The sequence below is a fragment of the Castor canadensis genome, chromosome 16 (genome assembly GCF_047511655.1).
Source record: "Castor canadensis chromosome 16, mCasCan1.hap1v2, whole genome shotgun sequence".
NCBI lineage: Eukaryota > Metazoa > Chordata > Mammalia > Rodentia > Castoridae > Castor > Castor canadensis.
Window position 1 is genome coordinate 73949745 of NC_133401.1, and position 26892 is coordinate 73976636.

The 26892-nt window shown below is 43.6% G+C and overlaps 1 protein-coding gene and 1 long non-coding RNA gene across 4 annotated transcripts in view; one reads left to right on the forward strand and one right to left on the reverse strand.

The window, feature by feature from the left end:
* The window catches only part of Cyfip2 (cytoplasmic FMR1 interacting protein 2), a 120012-nt gene extending 100747 nt beyond the window's left edge, over positions 1-19265 (forward strand). For all 3 annotated transcript variants that reach the window (XM_074057639.1, XM_020168155.2, XM_074057640.1), the window contains 5 exons: positions 8438-8510; positions 8948-9042; positions 13560-13798; positions 15010-15157; positions 17217-19265. In XM_074057639.1, coding sequence (XP_073913740.1) covers positions 8438-8510; positions 8948-9042; positions 13560-13798; positions 15010-15157; positions 17217-17384 — 723 coding nt within the window. In that variant the 3' untranslated portion in view covers positions 17385-19265. The remainder of the gene's footprint in view (positions 1-8437; positions 8511-8947; positions 9043-13559; positions 13799-15009; positions 15158-17216) is intronic.
* Positions 117-10991, reverse strand: LOC141417992 (uncharacterized). The gene is made up of 4 exons (XR_012442608.1): positions 10599-10991; positions 9110-9258; positions 2296-2396; positions 117-1593 (listed from the first exon to the last, which is right to left on the reverse strand). It is a non-coding gene; the product is annotated as an uncharacterized lncRNA (long non-coding RNA).
* Positions 19266-26892: the final 7627 nt, after the last annotated feature.

Consider the following 26892-nt stretch of genomic DNA (forward strand, 5'->3'; position numbering starts at 1 on the left):
AGTCAGAACCCACTTGGCCTCAGACCAAGCAAGTCAGTATTAAGTGTAATACAAAATTTCAAGACTGAAAGCAATGAAAAAATAACACACAAATCGTGACTAATTTTGATGTGGTTTCTTATAATAAACTATTGACAAAGAACAGTTTTACAGTAGGCCTTGGTTCTTATTAATAATTTAATGATTGCTTCTCTCAAAATGATAAGAAACTAGGGTTGTAGGATTGTGAAAATAAACATTAGTATGATACTTATTTTATGCTAAAAGTACTGAGTAGTAATTTTCACTCATTACCCCCATCCACCAAAACTTCTGGAAGCACCCACACACTGCACGTCCCAAATGAGGCAATCGTTGAAGCGTTTTTTTTATAGTGTACTTGCATATTATTCACACTTTAGAAAACTCATTATGGTTGGATCCTGGTTCCAAAAAAAGAGAATAAACATCAGTGAGGACATTTAGTGTTAATTATATATTATGTGATACTGAAGGAGCTGTAAAATTTAGTCAGTCTCAAAACCAAGGTTACGTAGGAAGATGTCCTTGCTTTTAGGACTGCACTGACTCCAGTGACTCCATAGAACAGAAGTACAGAGACTGTGACAAAATGTTCATCGTGACTCTGTGTGGAGGGTATGGGGCTATTCCTGCCCTTCCAAATATTTTATGTAATTCAAATTTCTCCTAATGCAAAGTTGAAGGAGGGGAAGGAAAACCTCACCAGGGATCAAAAAGTTAAGAGACAAGGGTCACCAAGCCGACAGTCACAATGTATAATTAGGAAAAAAGTTTTGAGCCTTTCTCTTTCTTCCAGGTATTTCCACTGGTTGGTAAGATTTATTTTTGGTAGTATGTGCCCTGAAGCTACTTCTGACCTCATTTTTTAAATTTATAAAAGCACCTGCACACACTAAACTCAGCCATGACTGTCATACTGACCATGTGTTTGATTTACCACCAGGACATATGAGTTCAGGATCATAGGAAAAGCCAACGTAAATTAGGAGGCCACATGGAATGTGCAGGTGGCCCTTAGAGAACCACCCACACTCCGCCACCCTCCTTCCGTGCGTTGGCCACGTCCAGAAGATTTGCCTTCTGTTTCAGGGGCTCTGAGAGAAGAAACTACTGCCTACTCCCTGTGTCCAACCTGAGAGAAGCATGTCAACTCCAGCTTCTGAGGGGCACGGCCTGTCTGTGCTTGAGCTGAAGGAGGGGTTTGCTATAGGGGTCAAAGTGACATAGTTACTACTTAAGAAGGATCTGCAGACAGTTGTAATCAAAGCAAGTTACTCTGAGACTTAAACTGGATGGGTAGATTCTCATCATACATTTTCTTTTGGCAGCACCAGAGTTTGAACGCAGGGCCTTGCGCTTGCTAGGCAGGTGTTCTTCCACTTGAGCTATGTGCCTAGCTCTTTTGTGCTTCAGTTATTTTTCTTGTAGCATCTTGTATTTTTGCACGGGAAGCCTTGGATGGTCAGGGTGCATGATACCACCCCCGGCTTATAGGCCAGATGAGGTGATGCACAGTTGTAATCCCAGCTACACAGGAGGTGGAGATAGGAGGATTGTGGTCCAAGGCAAGACCTAGGCAAAAAAAAGCACAAGATATCCTAACAGAAAAATAAACTAAAGTTAAAATGAGGACTGGGAGTATGGCTTGCATGGTAGAGTACTTGCCTAGGTCTTATGGCCGCGAGTATGAGGCTCTAAGTTCAAACCCCAGCGGTGCAATAGTTGCTGCAAATATGTTATGTGCACAAATTCAGGATAGAAAGGTGCTTCTGGAAATACAGGTATTTTGTCACTTTGGCTACAAGGTGGTTCATGACTTGTCATTCTTCTTCAAACCGTGTATCACAAGTTTAAAGAATGTTAGTTACTATGACCAAAATCCAATAGATCAATACGTGATAGGCTTTTCTCTGCTGTCAGTGAGGCTAAAATGTTTCTTAGATGGTGAGATTTTGAGTGACTTTCTACTATGTCTGTTTTTGATAATGTGGTATACAATGAGGAGGGAACTCTTTCAAGCATCTTTTCATCTGTTCTCTGTTACTGTAACCAGATGCCTGAGCCTGGGTAGTTTAGGACGAAATTGAATTCATTTCTTCCAGTTCTGGAGGCTGGGAAATCCAAGATCAAGGGACTGCATCTGGTAGAGGCCTGACATGGGCAGGGGCCTCAGACCAGAAAACAAAGCAAACCTGGCTTTTGTAACAGATTCACTCTCCAGATAACCCATTATCCCATCCATTCATGAGGGCAGAGCCCTTGAGAGCTACTCACCTCCCAAAGGTCCCACCTCCAGATTCACTAACCATGACTTGAAGTGTCACAGCATGGGTTTCCTTGCAGACATTCAAACCTCAGGCCTTCCCAAGCTTTGGCTGCAAAGAAAACAAAGAGTGGTGAAGTGAGGTAGCCTTGGCTCTGAATGTCAGCCTTAGTGCTTACTTAAAATAGCTCAGTGGACCTTGACCTCACCGAATACCTGAGTGTCCACCTCAATATCCCCAGGAAGAGGACCATAAGACCTACCTCCTAGGGATGTTCTAAAGCAGACAGCAAGTACAAAAAACCTGGCCCATAGCTAAGGCTGGGTAAGTGCTCATTGCCTTGACTTCCCCGAAGAACAAAGCAACTATATTGTTACATCCAACCTCTTCCTGTGCTTCCATCTTAGTTGTTCTAATTACACCTGATAACAAATCAAACAATACAAATGAGCTTCTGATGAAAAGCATCCTTCCGACCACACTGCCCTTCCCCAGTCAGTCTCCCAGGTGGTCTGCCTTCATCACTGGTGTTTCCTGTTCTGTGGGTCTCTCCAACACTTAGTACCCGGATAACCTTTGTTCCATAATCAGCGACTTTAGATGGTAGTTACTGGCTCTCTAGAGAGAAAGAAGAGATATTTAGCTCACGTTTGTCTTTTCTCTCTTCCTCTCAGTATTTGATTATACTACTTCCTGCTTTTTTTTTTTCCTTGAGAGCATAGACAATGCACGTCCTCCTCAACTGCTTCTTTTGGTATCTGACTTCTTTCCAGGGGAGACCAAAAGGCAGGACATTAACCCTCCAGGCAGCTATGCTTTTACAGCATCACAGCTGTATCTTTAATAATACTTCTATTTTTGGTTCTGCATCTGTGTCTTATCCTTAAGTGCAACCTAAAAATCAAACCAAAAACTGGTATTTGCATTCAGCCCATGCAAATATTGTTCCTTATAGACCAAGTGTCAGCTGGGATTTCTTGTCCTCCAATGCCAACAGTAGGGCTCCAAAACTTTATTTTAAAATTAAAAGGTTTTTTTTTTCAAAGTAAATTTTTGATGTAATTTATATCCAATGTAGGAAATGTAGTGAACACATGCAAGTAGGAAAAAGCAAGAGGGGAGGGAAAGTAGGGGAGTAAATTAAAAACACCTGAAAATCCCACAACTTGGAACATTTGTTAAAAGTATTTCACATAGTTAATACAGCATAATCAGGAAACTACTTCCCTCATTAATAAATAAAAACATTCATGCCTATATAGGAAAACTTAAAACAGGAGGGGTTCTGTTCTAAGTCTCATTTCCGTCACCTTTTATTCCATATGATTGAGCGCTTACTGTATACCAGACATGGTGCTCACTTTGGGAGTAAAAAAGAAACATAACAAGTGAAAAGAGCGAAGGTGTCCCTACCTTTCTGGAGGTGAATTTCTGGTGGGTGGGGGAGAGAGGTGGGTATTAATCATGGAGGAATGTGTAATAGAGCCTGACTTCAAGTGCCGAGAAGGACAAGAATGTGACTGCTGGAGGACATTTGACAGAGGAACCTGTAGGGCAGGGAGGCATCAAGGAGGTCAGGGGTGTGTTCTTGGAGAATGATGTTTCAATTGAGATCAGAAAGAAGTGAAATTACCAAGCAAAGGAGTAGGAAGATAGCAAGGTCTGGATTGGAGCATGCCAAAGAGGAAGCACCTCGTCCGTTCACATTGCAGAAGCTGGGCCGGATGCACAGAGCCACGGGTGAGTTGGAAGGAACCAGTGCTAGGTGGGCATTGGTTCCTTTCCAGCACGGACCAGCCTGAGGGCTCCTAGGCAGTGGATGACCCAGTGGGGATTCTTTAAGGTGATGACTGGACAAGAGGGAGGCCAGCTATTAGCATAGCCTCCCACAATGGAAGCTTGTTTGTCCCTTCACACAGGCCTTTGTGTGCTCCAACTGGCTGTTTATATCAGCGGCTGTGATCTCAGCTAATGAATGCCAAACAAATACCTTTCACAAAAGGTGTCCTGAGTGCTAGGGACCTCATCATGCAAATAGCCATTGGCTCATCCACAGATCTTCCAGGCACCTGCTTTGTCACCTCCCTCAGAAAGTCAGCTCCTTCAGCACCTCAACAGATGACTAGCATTGCAAAATAGAGAGGGTACATGCCAGCCAGAGGCACTCCAAAGATCTCAGGGTCGGCAGTTAGTCAGCATGGAGGAGAGGGTGTCTGAGTGGGATGGGGAAGCACCTTTGTCTCCCCAAAAGAGAACAAAGTAGAACTCATCTTGTAACATGAATAAAGCCGCAGCATTGCTCTCCTTGTAGGATACTTGGAGCCACCTTTTCCTTCCTCTTTTCCCTCCTTCTCCTTCCTTGAGAGTGGCTCCCAGGACCAGTTTACCCACAGTAACAAAATAGAAAGCTGATAGTTCATGCAGTTGGCCACCTTCTAGCAACAAGACATTGCTAGAAGCAATTAAAATGTTTAGAAGAAAGACCAAAAGCAAAATTGGCAATGGGTTTGTGTGTACCAGACCTCTACTTGGAATGGCTTCAGTAGCTCCTTAGTGCACTTAAAACCCAAACTTAGTACATGCCTACTGGGCCCAACATGATTTGACTGCTCCCTCCCTTTAGAGTGTCACGGTCTATGTACTATGATTCCTTCCCTTCCTCACTAGAGCGTGTACCCTGCCCCAGGGCCTTTGCACTAGAATGTACTTATCTCATATCGTCATGGCTAGCTAGCTTCCTCACTTCATTCCATTCTCTATTCAGTATAAAGACTTTCCCTAAGCACTCTGAATTAACTTCTTCCTCACTCATACTCTAGCCTATTACCCTATGGTGTTTGATCACAATCTGAAATCTTGTTTGTTTTTATATGCCTCTAGCAACTAGAATTTAAAGTCCATGAGGGCAAAGAATGTAGACTAACCTGTTCATCAGTCATCTGCATAGCCTAGAACTGTGCCTGCTACTTGATGAATGAATGGATGGATATAATAATAGTGTTCCCACAGTTGGAGGATTTCCATGTGGAGAAATAAATTTATTTTTCATCCTAGAAGCATTTATGGGATAAGAGATATTCACTCAAATAGTTCTTGAGAAACTATTATATACTAGGCATATAATAAGAAATTATTACTGGGAATAAGAGGCAAATATAGAGACACCACCCACCCCTGCCCCTACAGAGCTTACAGTGTTGTAAGGTCAATATGGAAGAGATGAAGAGAAAGACCAAGTGATCTGAAGAGGTGAAGAAGAAAAAGATGTGCCCAGGTTGAGGCTTGGGCAGATGAAGAGGTGGCTGTGCCATTCTGGTAGTAAGGACCCCTGGGTGATAGTGAGACAGTTGTCTTTAGAAAGGTTGAGATGTGGAATATCCAAGTGGGGATGGCCAGCAAGGAGTCGAATATCTAAGTCTGGATAGAAGGAAATACTTCGTGAGTCATAGGCAATGAGTGGTAGAGTAGATAAGATAAACCCGGTGGATAGAGTAAGGAGAAAATCAACATTTAAGAGACAGTCAAAAGTAAAACCTGCAAAGAGACTAAAAAGGAGAAAAAAAGAACCCACATTGTCACTTAATTGTCTTATGTCCGTTGTAGAAATAGTATTCCTATTTATGAACAATAAAATAAAAACCAAAGAAAATTCCAGATGCAGATGGTTACACTTGTGAATTCCATCAAACATTTAAGAAATAACACCAGAAAAAAGGGACAATTCCCCCCATTGAGATTTCCCTAATGCCAAAACCAAGTACATTTGAAAAGAAAACCACAGATCAGTATCCTTAAAATATTAGGATCTAGCATTATATAAAAAGGTTAATACAGCACCATGAAGAGAGGTTTATCCCAGTAAAGCAAGTCTGGTTCGTCATTCCAAAGTCAGTCATAGGCTGGACTTGGTGGCTTACATCTGTATTCCCAGCTACTCAGGACCCTGAGACAGGACGATCTTAGGAGAGGACGGCCTGGAGGAAAGTGTGAGACCCTATCTGAAAAACAAACTAAAAAGCAAAAGGACTGGGGTGTGGCAAATGTGAGGCTCTCAGTTCAATCCTCAGTATCATGAAAAAAAAAGCCACACAATTCATATGTAATTCATATGAATGTAATGAACAGTGTGTGATCAGGAAGCCAGATTTCAGACTATGATGGGTCAGCGCTTAGAGGTAGTAATAAGGACCAGACTCTGCTTCTCTGGTGAGGAGAGACAGCTCAGTGAAGTTTGGGACAACTCCAAGACGAGAATTGCAGGCATCCTTCCACGAGTGGCTCTGTCCTCTGAGGGAAGTTCACAGGGGCCTCTGTCTGCTTCCTCATTCCAAGGACTGATCTGCAATTTTCTCAAAGGATCTCCTCTTGAGCAGCTGATCTTGCAGATGCCCACAGGATCCCATCCCTTCTGGGGTGAGAAAGCCAAGGGCAGGCGCTTAGGATCTCAGAGTGTCAGAGTTTGAAGGGAGCCAGAATCTTCCCTGACCTGAAGCCACAACTTAAAAGAGAAAGAAAACCCCTCGGTGGCATGGCGGGTGGCCACTCCAGGTCCCTTTCACCCCTTCCCTTTGTTCTGAAGTCCCCAGAGCATTAGCTGGTCCCAGGACAATAAGCCCGGTAGAGGTCTTCCATTTTACCCCAAACTTCCTTCCAACCCCTGCAGGATAGGGTTTGCTTCTTTGTGTTACTGGTGCCCATCAAGACCTGTCTGACATGAGTTATGGCTTCTCTTTTGCTGGATCAGCCCAGCTATCCTCCTTAGTCCTTCAGACCTCCCAAGAAACCAGACTCAGTCCAGAGCCACCATCTTTATCTCAACCCTGTCATTCTTCATTCAATTCTAAGATGACGGCAAAAATGCACGGAGCTGTCCTATGTATTGGGACTTCCCTACAAGATTGTGCATTCTCTGCTCACCATCCCTAGCAATAAAGGAAACGCAAATTAAAACCACACTAAGTTTCTACCTCACCTCTGTTAGAAAAGCCATCATTAGCAACACCACCAACAACAGGTGTTGGCAAGGATGCGGGGAAAAAGGAACCCTCTTACACTGTTGGTGGGAAGGTAGACTAGTACAACCACTCTGAAAAAAAATTTGGAGGCTACTTAAAAAGCTAGACATTGATCTACCATTTGATCCAGCAATACCACTCTTGAGGATATACCCAAAAGACTGTGACACAGGTTACTCCAGAGGCACCTGCACACCCATGTTTATTGCGGCACTATTCACAATAGCCAAGTTATGGAAACAGCCAAGATGCCCCACTACTGACGAATGGATTAAGAAAATGTGGTATCTATACACAATGGAATTTTATGCAGCCATGAAGAAGAACGAAATGTTATCATTCGCTGGTAAATGGATGGAATTGGAGAACATCATTCTGAGTGAGGTTAGCCTGGCCCAAAAGGCCAAAAATCGTATGTTCTCCCTCATATGTGGACATTAGATCAAGGGCAAACACAACAAGGGGATTGGACTTTGAGCACATGATAAAAGCGAGAGCACACAAGGGAGGGGTGAGGATAGGTAAGACACCTAAAAAATTAGCTAGCATTTGTTGCCCTTAACGCAGAGAAACTAAAGCAGATACCTTAAAAGCAACTGAGGCCAATAGGAAAAGGGGACCAGGAACTAGAGAAAAGGTGAGATCAAAAAGAATTAACCTAGAAGGTAACACCCACGCACAGGAAATCAATGTGAGTCAATGCCCTGTATAGCTATCCTTATCTCAACGAGCAAAACCCCTTGTTCCTTCCTATTATTGCTTATACTCTCTCTACAACAAAATTAGAAATAAGGGCAAAATAGTTTCTGCTGGGTATTGAGGGGGGGAGCGGGAGGGGGTGGAGTGGGTGGTAAGGGAGGGGGTGGGGGCAGGGGGGAGAAATGAACCAAGCCTTGTGTGCACATATGAATAATAAAAGAAAAATGAAAAAAAAAAAAAAAAGAGGTGTTGCCTTCCTCCTCCTCTTGCAGACACTCAGAAAGACTAAGTAAGTTGGCAAGGTCACACTGGTAATAAGTAGAAGGTGCAGGATTTGAACCCAGGTCTGGCTGAGTCTAGTGCTGAACTACTTAAGAATGAAAACTCTTCCTGGCTTAATATGAGAATTGTTTTCTTTCTTTCCCTCCCTCTCTGCAGTCTCAGGAGGAAGTCTGTGATTTACTCCATGCTGCACCCTTCCAAAACATCCTGCCTAGAGTCTATATCAAAGGTAAGAAACCACTAACCATAGCTGACTTGAACTTCATGTTCGCTTCTTAATCCCAGGGAACACACATCTGCAGTCAGCAAGGGAGAAGGCTAATGGGGTTGGGGGAGGCACAGAATCACAGAATCAGAAACAGCACTGCAGGCCTTGTTCCTTCAAGGCTGTCATTAGTATGCTTCCATCTAGCCTTGATTAAAATTCCGTGAGTGATGGGGAACTCACCACTTCCCAAGCACATGACTCTATATTGGACAGGGCTCACAGAAAGTACTTCCTCCTAGCAAGTCCTCATCACAACTTCCAGAACCAAAGAGAAAGTTCTACATGTTCCATCCAGGCTTTGTAACACAGATACAGCATGTGGTCCCCTGAGAATTTCCCCTTCCCCGCCATGAAGTGCACTCCAAATCTTATTTTCTGCTCTGCTGCTCCCTGTGCAGAGGGAGAACGCCTGGAAGTACGGATGAAGCGCCTGGAGGCCAAATATGCCCCACTCCACCTGGTGCCCCTGATCGAGCGGCTGGGGACACCTCAGGTATGAACCCCAATCATGGACCCTGAGGGCCCGAGGGAACCCAAAATGGGAGAACTTTTGGTCCCACCTGATCAATTTTCAGATAGGGAAACTGAGGCCCAGAGAAGGGAAGAGAGTATCCAATACCAAAGCTGACTTGTGGCAGGAGCAGTTGTGGAGTGAGATTTGCTGCCTCTCATATCTGAGTTCTTTCTTCTGCACCCTCTGTTACATGTCCTGCCAAGAAAGGAGGATGTCAGCTCACTTAAACAAGTATCCATTACACCCCTGCAGGTACCAAGACTTCTGCACTCTCTCTCAAAATTAAAACTCTGCGCTGAGCCTGAGTTCACTTGTATTTTTGCTAGAGGAACACTGAGGAATAGGAGGTGCTTGTAGTCACGTCGTTAAGCACCCTCAGTGTCTCTCCATCAAGTGCTGGCTCTAAATAACATGGCACAGCCACCCAAATCTGTGAACTTACACACCAACATCTACATAGCAATGAAAAGGAATGGCTAGATCTCGATGCATCCATCCGCACAGCTACATCTTGAATACATGCCTGGGTGGATAAATAAGTTGCACCACAAGTCACATGATGACACTGGGGTTTTTTGTTTGTTTGTTTTTTAGGGGGGGAGATTTGAACTTGAGTCTTTGTACTTGCAAGGCAAACACTCTACCACTTGAGCTATACTCCCAGTCCTTTTGCTTTTGATGTTTTTTGAGATAGGATCTTCCAAGTAGCTGGGATTACAGGCATGCACCACCATACCCCCTTCATACCCCCTTCTCTGATGCAGACACCTAGAATGGTACACACCTAATTTATTATTGATGGCAACTTCTGAAAAGAGGCAGGAGACAGATTAGGTGGGAGGAAGGAGCAATCAAAGATGACTTCAGCTTTATCCATAAACTTCTAATATTTTCAAAGGTACATGGGCCCCAGTGTCAATTCTCTAATTAAAATTAGTTTTTAGAACTAGTCACCAGTGGCTCAGGTTTGCAACGGGAGGCTGAGACTGGAAGGATTGTGATTCAAGGCCAACCCAGATAAATAGTTCGGGAGACCCCATCTCCAAAATAACCAGAGCAAATGAACTAGAGGTGTGGCTCAAGCAAGAGAGTACCTGCTTTGCAGACATGAAGCCCTGAGTTCAAACCCCAGTCTCACCAAAAGGAAAAAAAAAAATAGTTTTTAAAAACCCATCGCAGTGGGTAAGCCAGAACCCTGGCCTTCAGAGAATTCATGACTCTTCTGGGAAGCAGGAAGGAAAAGAAACGGAAGGAGAGGTGACAAAGCCTGCTGTTTCTCTTCACATTGACTTAAGTAAGCTTCACAGTTTAGGGTGAGCAGGGGCAGAATTCAAGAGGAAGAGAAACAGGACTCCGTAGTGAGACAAGCCAGGGTGGTTTACTTTGCTCACCAACACTGACTACTGAAGCATTTAGGATTAAATCTACCTTTGGACTCAAATTGCTCCCTTGGGTTATCACCAAGGTCAGAAGGACCCACGCCTGAGGAGAAGGTGACCCCTCTTCTGGCAAAACATGACAATGCAAAGCCCTACCTGCACAAGTGTCACAGTGATGAAGCCACCATCCCCCCGCAGGCCACCAGCCTTCTACTGAAAACCCTAAGAGGCATCAGGTCCTTTGATTCACAAGAGGGAATTCAGATGCTGTGTGGTCTGCACACTTTTTTTTTTTTGACCTTCAGAGACTGCACAGAGGAGATCCTTGAAAATTTCCTTTTAGGGAGAAATCCCCCAAGCCAGCAGTGTGTCTGCTCCTCTGTGGGTGTCATCCTGCAAGAATCCCACTGCTGGGGCCCAAGGCTGGGCATGTGTTTCTACTCACAGGACTGCAAATTCCTTCCCTGTTCCAATGACTGCCATTTCCCTGGGACTGATAGAAATCTGGCAAAGGTGGAGTGGAGGAAGGTGGATATGAGCAGTGCATGACATGTGTTTATGGAAATACCACACCGAGTCCCGTAATATGTACGATTGACATGTGTTAATAGAAAATTAAATAAAACTTAGTTATCTCATAGTCCCAAAGAAAGTTAACAAAATCCTGTCAAAACGAGCGAGGCTGTTTCCCCTGCTTAAATTCGTGTTCTGTCTCGGCCACTAATAGGAAGTGGATAGCATGTTTAAAGCAAGGACGTGTAAGCAGTATTCATTTGCATTGGTGACCTGGTTTGTCACCCAGCACTATCATCCAGCCTCACCCCTGAGTCATCGAATAGTCTAAAACAAACCATTTTAACTTCGCGGCCTTTGTGTTGCCATCTATAAAATGGGATGGTCTGTTTTACCTCCTTGGTTGAGCTGCATTTCTTTGATGATATAGGACTTGAACTCAGGACCTTATGCTTGCTAGGCAGGCTCTCTACCAACTGAGCCACACCTCAAGCCCAGCTTTTCTTGACAATAGAACATTTATGAGGGTGTTCTGGGGTATACACCACAGTTCACATTTCTTGAAACTCGTTTGCCACTATGTAGCAAAAGCCTTTTAAAATATTTATACTCTGACCCTTCCCTGACTAGGGATTTATCCTAACAAAATGAGCAGAAATAGGTTCACAAGATTTTATGTAAGGGGTGGTTGCTTTAGAATTGTCTACAGTACTGGAAATTTGTAAACAATTTAAAACGCTCATCAAGAGTAGAGAGCGGAAAAAACTACAGCATATCAAATGCTGTATCAGTAGCCAGGCATGTTGGTGCAGGCCTGCAGTCTCAAGTTCAAAGCCATCCTGGGCTATATAGTGGTACATTGTCTGTAAAATTTTTTTTTTATAAAAAGTAATTTTAACAGAGAATATTGAAGGAAATGAGTTTTTAAATTATTGAAATATTAAAAGGAAAAATACAGATTGTATGATTTAAATTTTGTTAAATATACACATATTTAACCACTCAATATTCATATATCAGTTTTCAAATAAGTTCATCTCTGGCTGACTGGATGAGTAGGGATTTTAATTTTCTTTCTTATACGTTTTTTAAATCTTTCCAGATTTTACCAGTGCCTCTGTGTTACTCTGACAGTCCACAGAAAGAACTGTAGACAACATTCCTTAGAAGAAGAGACAAAGTTCCTTTCATTGAGTGCAGTGAGTGAGGACTGCAGAGTTCAAAGTCAGCCTGCAGACTTACACGTTCAGTTGCCCTTTTTTTCTACTTCCCCCACCAGGATTATCAGGCCAAGGTTTAGGATTTCTTCAAAGAAATTTCTCTAGCTAACTGAGGCAACTTGAGGGGTCTCTCTTCTCTGCCCAAAATCTGTGTGCACCTCCAGAACCAAACAGTTACCATGAATTGGGGTTCCCTCAACTTTGTGCCTAAAACACACTTGGCCAAGTTTTCATGGAGTTCTTTCTCTTGCAGTTGTCATGACAACTATACTTATGGCTTATGTTTCTAAGAGGCTCAGACACTGGTATCTCCTGATTTATTTCCCTCCGTAGATTTCTGGATTCACTCAGAGGCTGCCCTCTTTGGGGGTCTCCAGGGAGGGAACTGTCTGGGGGAGGTCAGGCAGGTGCCTCCCGAGCCCCCCGAGAGTCGGTTGTGGGAGTGCCCTCCCACTGAGGAGCTGACCCCCCCATGCGCTCTGCAGAGCTCTGTCTCAGAAGCCCTGCAGAGCTCTGTCTCAGAAGCCAGCTCTGTTTAACTTTGATCCCAGACTAGGCGGCCTTCCTTTGACCTTAGATGTTAATATCCGCTTGACAGGTGGCTCCTACATATTTTACTCAGGTGGCAGAGGGCGGTGGGTTTTGATGTGCCCATCTGGCCAGACAGTTATTCCATAGGAAGCCAGCTTAAATTATCAACAGAGATCATTGTCAAAGAAGGACTTCTAGCTTGAGGAAATAATTCTATGAAGTCAGTGGCAGATTTTTAAATATTAACATAGGCTCCTTGTAGCACATTCAACTGGACAGACACGCCCATCTGTTCCCACAACCAGTTCTGACCTTTCTACCATGTTTTCTACACACAAGCACACACCCCACGTATGATTGTGTGTTGATGATCTCTGACAGGGTTGTGGTATACCTCATTTTCTGAAGCTTACTGTATTCACTTTGCAATTTAACCTATAGATCTAGGCTACCGGGAGTCAGATCCCAGTTTAACTTCTCACTGGTCACCTGTCTGAGCATCAGTTTCTTCATCTGTGAAATGGAGGTGCTGGACACGATACCTACCAGGTGTTTGGAATGGGCTTCAGGGTTTCATACTCTGAGCATGAAGGAGGTGTGGTCACAGCACAGTATTTCTGATGAAATTTCCGTGTCTCCTGGCATTATGTGGTTAGGTCAGAATTGTTTCAAATCGTTCCTGTTCTGATGGCTCCTGAATGTGACCGACAAGAAAGTTAAGAGTTCCCTGCTGCTGCACACAGGTTTGTAGAAAGTGCCCTGCTCTGGTGAGCAGATTCCAGGTAGCTGCAGCGTTTGGTGCAAGTGGGATCTCGGATGTGGATAGAAAGTCTGTGTAACCTTCTGTTCCCAGCAAATCGCCATCGCTCGGGAGGGTGACCTGCTGACCAAGGAGCGGCTGTGCTGCGGCCTGTCCATGTTCGAGGTCATCCTGACCCGCATCCGGAGCTACCTGCAGGACCCCATCTGGCGGGGCCCACCACCCACCAACGGCGTCATGCACGTGGACGAGTGTGTGGAGTTCCACCGGCTGTGGAGCGCCATGCAGTTTGTCTACTGCATCCCTGTGGGGACCAATGAGTTCACAGCTGAGTGAGTACCTCTGGGAAGGTAGGGCCACCCACCCACCTGCTGTCCCCTGGGAATCACTGGGCTGCCAGAGAACAGCCAGAGAGGTGGGAAAGCGGCCAACAGCTGTCACACCAAGCATGACTGTCACACAATGGTGTGGAGCAAAGGGAGGCAGTGCCCAGCCTCAGGATGTTGAGGGACCAAGGAGGAGACAAGGAAACACAGACCTAAGGTGCGTCAAATGAGACATTCTGGCAATGAGAGTGTCAGATGCCAGAGAATAGAAACAAGTGGGTTATCAGACTTCAGCTCCTGCAGCTGTGCCTGGGATTTGATCTACAGAGGAAGGGTACATCCCAGGAAAGGAAGGGCAGGAGATGGCAGGACACAGAAACGGAGTGTGAGAGAGTGAATGGGTAGGTGGGAGCTCACTGCCCACCTCGCCCCTACAAAACCCTACTCGTGGGCACGAGGACCCTTTCAGAGTATCCCAGGCCTGTCCCAGAGACGACAGCTCTTCCTGCTCTCACCCAGCTGTAAGTTGAGGGTGGGGAGGTGAGGAAGGGGACAAGGCCTGCCCTCCTGGAGCCAAGAGCAATGGAGGAAGAGCGTAGGGGACCTGATAAGATTTCCCCATGGGCGCAGGGGTGGAACAGGGAGGGGCAGGCCTGCACCTTTGGGCCCAGTGGTGGGGAAGCCTGGCCTCTGCCTGTGTGGGGCTGGACAGCTGCTTGAGGATGAGTCAGCAGAGGGAAGAGCCCACACCATCCCCATGGCTACAATGGAGCTTTCTTAGAACCGCCAATTCCTGGTCTTCCCACCATGCCCCATCTGTTCCCACTCAGTCTACCATGGCCATGGCCAGTGTCTCCTGGTTCCAGATGCTTCTTCACCTCACAAATCCAAGACAGACTCTTTGACTTGCCTAAATTAGCCAGCTGCTAAATCTCAAAGGCTATTTGGGGTTTTTCCCTACAAATTCATGCTTTCTGCAGAGCTGACTTGTTACCTTGGTGGGAACACCACCTTTTTGTGGCTAGGAGGGCTCACAGTATAAAAATAGTCCCAGGAACAAATGAGTCCCCCTACCTTCGCTCTGGTCTTCCCTTCACCCATCTTGCAGTTTTAGGGTCTTGGCCAAGATCAGCCCACTCACTAGCTGTGCTGTTAGCTCAGGGCGAGGGCCCCTTCTCCCCCGCCTCTCACCCAGCTGCTTCCTCTCCCCACTGCAGGCAGTGTTTTGGTGATGGCTTAAACTGGGCTGGCTGCTCCATCATCGTCCTCCTGGGCCAGCAGCGCCGCTTTGACCTGTTTGACTTCTGTTACCACCTGCTCAAGGTGCAAAGGCAGGACGGGAAGGATGAGATCATTAAGAACGTGGTAAGCAGTGGCTGGCCAGGGAGGTGAGGCTGGCTGTCATCAGAGAAGAGGAAGGGCACCGCTCCTCATGGAGGCCGACTCCCCACACCTTGGGTGTGAAGAGACACTCAGCAGCGGGGGCCCGGCCTGGAGGAGGCCATCAGTCATAATCCTCTGGGGTGAATCATGTCACCCCAAAGGGAAGGGCTTGGCTGGACTTCTGATTTGAAACACCCTCTCCTGTCCCAGGCAACTCTGCTGGTGCTGGTGCTGGTCCAGTGTTCACTGGACATTGGTGCTAGGTTTAGGAAAGAGAGGAGAAAGTGCTGGCCTGGGTGAGCAGGGCTGCTGTGGGACAGCCGAGGGGGTGCGGAGAGGGCGTAGGAGAAGGCGTTGGAAGAGATGGGCTTAGCTGACTGAGTCCAAGATGACAGACAGGCAGCACTGGGGGTGGACGCATGGGAGGATGGTCCAGCCCCAGCAAAGGCACAGAGACAGGCAAGTGGATGTCTAGAGAAAGCAGGAGCCAGGACCAAGTGAGAAGAAAAAGGGATAGGATCCACGTCACAAAGGGTTTTTTTTTCTAATTGGAGTAAAATTAACAAGATTGACCATTTCAACCATTTTTCGTGGTATCAAGTATACTCCTAGAACTTTCTCATTCTCTCCAACTGGAACTCTGTGCACCTTAAAAAGCAGTTCCTGAGTCCCAGCAAACACCACTGTACTCTCAGTCTCTATGAATCTGTGTACTCTAAGTGCCTTGTAGAAGAAGAGTCATTCCATAAGCGTCCTTTTGGGACCGGCTTATTCCACATAGCACGACGACCCCAAGGTCCATCCACATTGTAGCATTTCCTTCTCTTAAGGCTAAATACTATTTCATCTTATGTTTATACCGTACTTTGCTTATCCAAAACAAAATCCATACTTGGGCTACCTACATCCACCTTTTGGCAATTGGGAATAATGCCACTGTGAACCTGGGGATACAAATACATGTTCAAGTCCCTCCCCTCCCGTTCTGTTAAGTGTATACCTGAAAGTAGAATTGCTGAATCATACAGAATCTTTTTAATTTTTTGAGGGACTGCCCTACTAGATTCCATAATGACTGCACCATTTCACAATCCCGCCAGCAATGCAAAAGAATTCTAGTCTCTCCATATCCTCATCCACACTGATTATTTTCTGGCCTTTTTTTTTTTTTTTTGTAATAACTATCCTAATGAGTATAAAGTAGTATCACTTGGTGATCTTGATTTGCATTTCCCTGGTGACTGGTAATGTTGAGTGTCTTTTCATGTTATATTGGATGTTTGCATAACTTCCCTGTGCAATGTCTACTCAAGTCTTTTGTAATTGAGTTTTGGTTGTGGCTGAAGCGTATCTCGTAATATATTCTGAACACTAACCCTTGATGCTTCACAGATATTTTCTTCTGTTCTGTGAGTTTTCTTTCACACTGTTGCTAGTGTTCTCTGTTGCACAAAAGTTTTCCATTTTGACATAATCCAGTTTATCTTTTCTTTGGTTGCCTGTGTTTGTGGTAATCCAAGCTCATGAAACTTACCCGTATGTTTTCTAAGAGTTTGGGAGTTGTAACTCTCATGTTTAGGTCTTTATATCATATAAAAATAAGCTCAAAATGTATAAAGTAAGGTTCCAACATTATTCTTCTGCATGTAGGTCTCCAGTTTTTCTAACACCATTTGTTGGAGACCATCCTTCCCATCCTTAAGTGGTCTTAACATCCTTGTCAAAAATCATTTCTTCAGATATGTAAGAGTTTATTTCTGGCCTCTCTATTCTATTCCATTAGTCTATATGGCTGTCATTTTGCCAGTACCACACTGTTTTGATGATGGTAGCTTTGTATTAAGTTTTGAATTTTGCCAAGGCTTTTAATGGCCTTTTGTATATGATTTGGGAAGACTTAGAAGGTCTTTAAGCAAGGAAGTGGCATGGTCATTAACGCATTGAGAACCTGAACCCCAACTTAACTGAATTCTTCTTACTCTCCCCCCTTTCTTTCTGCATCCCTCCCACTCCCCTTTACCTGAACATCCTTATCGTGCAGCCCCTGAAGAAGATGGCCGACCGGATCAGGAAGTATCAGATCTTGAACAATGAGGTTTTTGCCATCCTGAACAAGTACATGAAGTCTGTGGAGACAGACAGTTCCACTGTGGAACACGTGCGCTGCTTCCAGCCGCCCATCCACCAGTCACTGGCCACTACCTGCTAGGCAGGGGTCCCTCGACTTTGAGGCGGAGAGAAAGCAGTGTCAGCCTGCCATAAGGCCCAACTGGATGGGCCTGGGATGGACCTGGGAGAGGGTGAGAACTCCCCAACATCTGCACCACTCTGAGGCCTGGCTTATGCATGCTCTCCATTGACACCTCCATGCTGGGTTTCCATGATGTAAATGAAAAAAGCAAAAAAACAGGGCAGCGTGTGCTTTTTCACCCTCAACGTTATTGAAGAGCTCCTACTTTCGCCCTTTCTCCATCCATCAGTTGTTACCCCCTCTCTAATCTGTGGTTGCTTCCTAAGACCTTTACCCAAGATGGTAACTTCCTACCCAGTGGGCACATGTGACCCCAGGACTGAAGCCTCAGAGGTGTCAGCTGGCCTGCTGGTCATGCCACAGCTTACTGGCTTCTGTATCTGCTCTGGACCTTAGGGGTTCCACTGCCAAGGGTATCTTGGACCAGGGGCTGAGAGCCCTGGTAACCAAGAAGTGGTTCCCAGACTGTCATGACAATAGATGAGGTTGGCTCTGGCCTGTCAGAGGCTCCCCAAGATGCTGTCCTAATTCCCCCTCTCAGAGCAGGCCCAGAGAGAAGTCAGAAATGCTTGCAAGACTGCATCCCACTGACTGTACTGGGTTAGGAACACCGTCAGGCCTACTGTGAGGAAGCAGTCTGTGAACACAGCCAGGAGCTCCAGAACCCCAGCAGAAGGCCATTAAGGCTTCTTGTCAGCTTGATGGTGAGATGGTTCCTATATCCCTTAAATAAAGAGCACTGGGCCACAAAGCATGGGGACAAGTCAGTCATGGAACTAGCATTAACCAGTGTGAAATTAGTGACCACTCCTGAGCACAGCCCTCATCAAGGAAAACTCCCACAAGAAAGAAAATATTAAGGGTTTCTTTCAACAGAAGCCAAAAACACCTTGGAAACAGGGCAGTAACAGAGTAAAAATGACACTTGTCAACAAGATTTTAATACCAAGATAAGCACCTCCCAAAAGTGAGTCCTGTTTTAGTGAGTCAGCATTTTCATTGTCTCAGCTGCTGAAAATTTTTTGGAACATTTTGTCTTTTGCTGTCAACTTCCTGTTCTTTTGATGCTCCTTTGTTCGATTTTGGGGTATAGATTCTCTCAGGGGTTGTACCACATGGCAGACGTACATGCTAGAAAATGCCTTCAAATCTTACATAAAATCTCTAAGCTCCAGAACCTTCCAAATCTTCAGTCCTGTCTGGGAAGAGTAGCTGGCTCTCTCTCTCTTTTAAATAGATAGCCAACTTTGAAGTTCTAGAGTTCATTCCAAATCTTTGCACATTGCTTCATAGAAATTTGGACCATTCCTTTACTGAGATTGCTCTTTGAACAACTCGTTCCTCCCACCCTGTGTTCCTAACCCTGAAGTTGGCCCTCTGGGAGAAGTCACATCTTAAGACACTGGATCCCAGTTAGTTGAGGTCCTCATTTTCAGGAGAGCTTGTACTGCCTCAGCTCGCCAGCAGTACTGAGGAACACTGGACAAGTTTCGCATCCTTTCCCCTGGTCCTCTCACTGTCCTGCTTTTGATTTTTTTTTTTTCAGTGTGTTGAAGAACCAAGAAAAAAAAAACAAGCTTAGATTTTAAGAAAAAATCTGTTTCAGAAAATGTCAAATGTACCATATTTGTACTAAGAGCTGTTGGGGATTTTTGTATAATGAATTTACATTTATTTATGGTGACTTATATTTACACTCGTAATCAAATAATGATGTTAAATTCTTAAATCATATTTGCTACGCAGCTGAAGATGGTATTTCGATTTGTATTTTGGGGGTACCTGTGTCGAGTTGATAAACATTTCATCTCCATTAAAACTGCTTCCAAACTAGTGAAACCTGCACTGTTGTCTTGACTCCTGCTCATATTCTGATCCCTGCTGACCTATGGAGGCCACATTAAAACTATAATGACCAGGGCAACAACCTGAAAGAGAATGGAAGAAAATAAGAACATAGCAAGTCAGTGCACCCTAAACTGATGGGCTTATTTTGCTTTTTCCCTGGGGAATTATAACTTTAAAAAATTGATTTGCACTCGGCAGAATAGAAAAAATACTGCTCTTAGAGACTCTATAGTCACTGCATATAACACACTCTACACTCCTGGTTTCAGCAGGAAAGAATGGAAACTGCTAATTGATGAAGGTTAATGTGTAAAGGCACCGTGCCAAGTCCTATCCATTCATTCCTTTTAATCAACCACACTCTGTGCTCTCTTCTCCATTTTACAGAAAGCCATACAGTGTATTTAGTTTCACACAGATGCTAAGTGGCAAAGCTGGAATTCGAACCCAGTTCCAACAGCCATGCCAGACCCCAGAACTAGACTTACAAGTTTGATCATTGGACTTTTAGGAGTCTTGGGACAGTAAGATTCACCAGAATCTAGTTATCAGGAGAGAACCCAGCATAATGGCTGAGGAGTTTCCAGGCTTAAACAGAAAGGCTAGTGCCTGGGAACCTGTCCCTCTCATCAGTAAAAAGGTGGGTTGAAGATGTGTCCAGGATCCAGAGTTACACTGCAACAAACTCTCCTCAGGGTCACCCACTGAGATGAACGAATGCCAGAGCCATGAACCGTTCCCTCAACTTCTGTGGCCTGGGCCAGCCCTCAAGAGTCTGTGTTCTGATAACCTTTTCTGAATTAACAACCCGTAATTCTCACCATTAAACCATGAAACCAAAATCTTTTTTAATGAGGACACCAGCTATATTAGGCTGGAGCCAACACTAATGGTTTTAATGAAATTACCTCTTTAGGACACTATCACCAATTTTAGTTACATTCTGAGGGTTATGACTTCAACATACAAATTTGTGTTGGTGGGGGAGGCATAATTGAGCCAGTACTACTTTGAAAGGATGGATGAAGATGGTACCCCGGGGTCTTGAATTTTTCCAAAAGCTGGGATGCCTTGCCTTTGTGAAGCACTTCTTGAATGCTTACTGTTTGCAAGAACTTATGGCATTAGGGGAAAAAAAAGAAGGGATTATTAAAAGATGGTGGAGTAGGATGTACGAGCAATCTATCTTCCCAGCTGGATGACAATCACACGGGGAGACTCTGAGGTGATTATTTTAGAACTTTGGAGTCTATTCAAGACAGGCTTTAATTCCCATCAGATGCCACAGTAAACTGAAGGTAATTTCAGTGTATTTCATATCTTGGCTCAGAGCAAAGACCCATCCGTTGTGCTCCAGTCCCATGGGAGAAAGCAGTGCAAATGTTCCTGGAGAAGTTTGCACTTGGTGGATAGGATGCAGGGTGGATCCTCCAAACACTGGAGATCTCTGTTCTGATCCAATTTCTGCTCCTAAGCAGGGAGGTGGAGACACAAGTGGCAGGCATTGCTGTGCCCCTCCTGCCACTGTTGAAAGACACTTCCTCTTCTGGCCAAAGGGACTCTGGATTTAGTGAGTTAGTATCTTTCTCTCCCTCCTTCATTTTTCTCTTTTGTCCCATTTTGAGAGCCAGACATTAAAGACTAGGACATTCAACATAAACTGCACAAGCCAGAGAAATTAGAAGGTCACCATGCATCAACAGGGAAAGAAACAGACTCTGAAAATGCCCAAGAACACACCTCGGGCTGATCCATGGCATGCACACAGACTCTACCAATCAAAAGCAAAGCAAAACAAGAAACAGAAAAAACCTGGGAAGGAGAGAATTTCCAAACTCATCACATATTAGTTTCAAATATCCAGTTTTCAGTTCAAAAGAATCACAAACCACACAAAGAATTATGTCCCATTCAAAGCAAAAGCAAATCAACCAACCAGCCAATAGAGACCAGATGGCAGACCTACTAGGTAAGACTTTAGAATGCCTTAAAGATCCTTAAAGAAAGAACTGAAGGAAGGCATGGAGAAAGTAAAGAAAATGACAGACAAAACAAATACTGATAAAGAGATATAAAACCCAAGAAAAGAAGTAAAAAAGTTTAAAAAAAAAAGTCACTAGAGGGAGTGTATTAGTCCATCTTTATTTCTATAATGCAATACTGGAGGCAGACTAACATTATAAAGAAAAGAGGTTTATTTAGCTAAAAGTTATGGAGATTCGAGGGCAGAGCACTGGCACGAGCTCAGCTCTGGTGAGTAGCTCCTAGAATGGTACCCTAATGTCGGGAGCAGGAGTAAAAAAAAAATGGGAGATCATTGCCACACAAGAAGTCAGAGAGCAATTCAGGAGTTGGTTCAGGATTTATGTCTCACTCTTTGAATAACTCAAGGGTGCAACAAATGCTATCTTAATCCTTCCCAAGGGCAGCTCCTCTATTGGCCTAAGCACCTCTTAAAGATGCAGTCTAACTTTAAGTCTACCACCACCACACCACTGCCATACAGAGAGCCAATCTCTAAACACAAACCGTAGCAGTGATGAAAGGAGACTTGAGCAGACAGTTGAGGAAGTGAACTTAAAGATAGGGCAATCAAACTTATCAGGTCTGAAGAACAGAAGGGAAAAAAGACTCAAAGGTATCACAGCTGAGTTTACCTTGAGTCTTGAAGGAGACTCTGGACTTTTCAGTGAGGCTGGAAAAGTTAAGGCTTTGGGGGCTCTTGGAGGTGGACGTGACCCTTTGGGTGCCAGGGGCAGAATATTGTGCTTTGGATCTGAACTGTCCCCCTAAAGTCCATATCCTAATGGCTTGGCTGCCAGGCTGTGGTGTTTGGTGGGGGGAGGTGGAGCTTGGCAGAAGGAATTTAAGTCATTGGGGCTGTGCCCTTGAAGGGGATATTGGGACCCTCACCCCTCCTCTCTTTGCTTCCTGGCTACCATGTGATGAGTGCATTTTCTTCACCACCTACTTCCTTACCACAGGCCCAAAGACAATGGAGTCAGCTGACCACTTCTGAAGCCAAGAGGTAAAAATCAATCCTTCCTTTGTGTTGGTTTTCTCAAGTACTTTGTCAAAACAATGGAAAGCTGACTAACAGGAGGGCAGACGTGTGTGCCTATCAATGTGGCCCCCAATCAAAGGAGACAGTACAAATCCTACCCACAAACTGAGCTGCTCTCTCCCAGAAATGCAGGGAACTTCTATCTGCCTCAATCAGTAGATGAGGCAGAACAGCCTAGTGGTTTACAACAGGGAATTCACCACAAATCCCACCCTAAGACTCAGAGACAGAAAGGGAAATGGCCATTGTATGAGTTTTGGCCAAGAGCAGGGATTAGATCTACCCCCTCTGACAGTATCAAGAGTGCTTAATTCACTATAAAACCCACCCAAGTCCTCACACAAGCAAGGAGTTACATTTCTCCTCATCTTAGCACTTGGGCCCATCCATCCTTAACCTCAGGGTCCTTTCTGCAACTCTGTTCAACTGCTGAAGATAAATAATGGAACCATTTGGCCAAAGAATAATCTGCAAAGATTTCAATGCCTGTCTACCAGCTCAGCTGATTTGGGGGCTCAGCCAGTGATTGCAATGGATAGCAGAGCCCAGTCAGCTGCCCACCCAAACTCAAATCAAAGGCAGCAGCCCAGTGATACAGAGATCCTGAAAGCAAGCTTGGCCTGACCAGGGTTAGTACCAGTTGGTCCATCCCAAATTAAGGCTAGACTCAACAGTGAATGTCTGTTGTTCCAAATAATACTTGTAAAAGCTGAAAACAGAGCTCATTCCTCAAATGTGCAGACACCAACATAAGGACATGAAGGTTACAAGGACACAGGAAATCACAACACCTGCCCCCACCAAAAAAAAAAAAAAAAATTCCAACAAAGGACCTCAAAGAAAGCAAAAGCAATATCTATGAGAGTACAGAAAATCTAGAAAACATTCTTTAAGAAATTCTGTGAAGAACAAGGATTCACAGACCAAAAATTAATGCAATTTAGAAAATACATGAAAAAATGAGAAATATCAAAAAAATGGAATCAATTAAAGTAGAAACTCTAAAGGGAGGCTGAGGAAGGAGACTCATGATTTTGAGGAACAAAAAGAACACACCTGTAGCCTCACAGCGCCTGCTTTAAAGACACACCAGAGTCACAGTAACCCAAACAGCATGGTATTGGCACAAAAAGAGACACAGACCAGTGAAACCAGAATAAATTTACACATCTTCAGGAGACTCATCTTGACAAAGGCACCAAAAGAATACCTAAGAGAAAGTACAGCATCTTCCACAAATGCACAAATGGTACTGGGAAAACTGGATATCAAAGGAAGATATCTGAAACTTGACCCCCATCTCACCCTGTACAAAATAAAACTCAAGATGGATCAAAGACCTAAATAAATGTATGACCAGAAACTCTGAGATTACTGGAAGAAAACAGAAGAAACATTTCAGGACATGAGTACAGATAATGATTTTTGGGGAAAGAACCCCCCACACACACACTGCCAAAACAGGAAACAAACGCAAAAATTGACAAATATGGTGACATGAACTAAGAAGCTTGTGCACAACAAAGGAAACAAGGAACAGAATGAAGTAGGGAGGAGAATATCCGCCCACTCTTCATCTCACGGACGATTAACATCCAGAGTATACAAGGGGCTCAAAAAACAACCACAAAAAGCAATACAGTTTTTAAATGGAAAAATAATCTGAATAGATACCACTCAAAAGAAGAAAGACTAAGCCAGGTGTGGTGGTTCACACATGCAATCCCAGTGCTTGGGAGGCAGAGGCAGAAGGATCACGGGTTCAAGAACAGCCTAAGATACATAGTGACAAGCTAACCAAAAAAATAAAGTAAAAAATATGTGAAAAAAGTTCAGTATCATTAGCCATCATGGAAATGCCTATCAGAACTATAAGAGATATCATTCCATCCCAGTTAAAATGGTATTTTTTTATAAATACGTTAAGGATGTGGAGAAAAAGGGACTGTTATACACTGTTGATGGGAATGTAAATTAATGCAGCCATTATGGAGATAGTGCAGAGGTTCTCAAAAAACGAAAATCAGATCTAGCATATGATCCACCTATCCTACTTCTGGGTCCAAATCCAAAGAAAATGAAATCAGCACACCAAAGAGGCACCTCCAGCCTCATGTGTATTATAGCACTGTTTACAATAAATAAGATATGGACTCAACCTAAGTATTTTTCAACAGATTAGTGCATAAAGATGGGGGGGTGGTATTTGTAATGGAGTATTATTCAGCCATAAAGAAGAATTAAATTCTGTTATTTACAGCAAAATGGATGGAACTGGAAGATGTTAAGTGAATAAGTCAGACACAGAAAGACAAGTGTCACGTGTTCTCTCAAGTGTAAAAGCAAAACAAAGTTAGCCCTTTTTTGTAGTACAGTCGTTACTAGAAATTGGGAAGGGGTAGAAAGGTGGGGAAAAGGAGGTTGGATTTAAACCATTAATGTAATATGCTTGAATGACAATACCACAATATGTACAGTCATTACACATTAAAATTTTAAATAAAATAAAAAAGCAAAAAACAACCAACCAGAAATCTTGGGGCTTAAGAATAAAATCAGATTAAAAGTGCAATCATTTCAATTACAGACTATATCAGGCAGAAGAAAGAATCTCTAAACGTGATGGTATGCCTTTTGAAATGGTTCAGCCAGAGGGGAAAGAAAAGAAATTAAAAAGAATGAAGACAGCTTATGGGATATCATTAAGTAAACATTCACATTTTGTGATTTTCATTAGAAAGAGAAACAAGGATAGAGACAGAAATCTTATTCAACAAAATACCGGCTTGAGCACTGAGCATGGTGGCTCATGCCTGTAATCCCAATCACTTGGAAGGTAGACATCATGAGGACTACAACTCAAGGCTAGCCTGGACAAAAAAGTTTAGTGAGACTTCATCTCAAACAATCCAGGTGCAATGGCACACATCTCTATTCCCAGCTAGACACGAAAAACAGGTATGAGAAACATGTATTTAGGTATATATTTATATTTTATATTTAGGTATATATACACCTAAAGCAAAAAAGGGCTCAGTGTATGGCCCAAGTAGTAGAGCACCTGCCTACCAAGTGTGTGGCCCTGAGTTCAAACCCCAATACCACAAAAAAAAAATAATAACTGCTGAAAATAGCCCAAATCTAATAAATATGGACATCTGGATCTATAAAGCTCAAAAATTCCCCCAAACACATGCAACCCAAAGAGGTCTTCTCCAAGACACATTGTAATGACACTGTCATCAAACATCAATGACAAAGAATGTTTTAAATCATCAAATCATACATATGGGAATCTTTATTAGATTATCAGTAGACTTCTAAGAAAGAAATAAAGTCTTTTCCAAACAAGTAAAAATTGAGGGAATTCATCACCACTAGATCTGTCTTACAACAAAAGTTCAAGGGAGTTCTTCAAGTGGAAGCAAAAGGATGCTAATTACTAACAGGAAAACATAAAAGCACGAAATTCACTGGTAAAGGTAAAAATAGTCACGTCCAGACTGCTTCAGTCCTGCTGTGGTGCTCTGAAAATCACATGCAGATCTTCAGTATGAAGGTTTAAAGAGTCAAAACTGTAAAAATAATGGTCGTTACCATCAGTCATTAAGAAATACATAAAATAAAAACATGCAAACTATGACACCAAAAATGTAAATTATGGTGGAGGGTAAAAGTCTGGAGTTTCTGTAGGTGGTTGAAGTACAAAATAGCCTGTTACAACTACAAAATGGCGTTTTTCATAAGATGTTTTATGTAGGCCTCACTGGAACCACAAAGCAAAAAACTGTAGCAAATACAGAAATGATAAAGAGAAAGGAATTAAAATTTAGCCACTACCAAAAATCACCAAATCACAAAGATAAACAGAAAAGAAAGAAAGAATGGCACAATGAAGAAGGTGAGAGCAATAGGTTCTTTCTATTTATTGTCCCTTTGAACATAAGTGGGTTAAACTCTCTGGTCCAAAACCAGACTGTGTCTCAAAGAATTAAAAAATAATATCCAACCATATTCTTCCTGAAAGACCCAAGTTAGTCCACAGGGTACACATGGCCAAAAGTGCAGGGCTGGAAGGTATTCTACACAAATGTCCATCCATCCACAGAGCAGGATGGCTATTCTTGTCAGATAAAATAGATTTGAAGCCAGTAACTGTCACAAGAGAGAAAAAAGTCATTATTGATGAAAGATGTAACTATTAGATGTATGTGCACCCAGCACTGAAGTACCTACATTTACAAAGCAAGTATTAGTGGGCATGAAGGGAGACATAGATAGCAAACAATTGTTGTAGCAGGTTTCAATACCCCACTTTTAACAATAAGTGAACTAAACAGAAAATTAGTAAGGAAAAATGGGATTGAACTACACTCTATGTAAAAAAAGACCTCACTTGTATACACAACTTTCCATCCTACCACAGAAAAACATTTTTTCCAGTGCATCTGGAATATTTTCCAAAATAGACCACGTTAGGCCCCAAACACATCCCAACACATCAAAGAAAAATTGAATTTACACCAAGTAGATCAATCACAAATTTAGGGACAA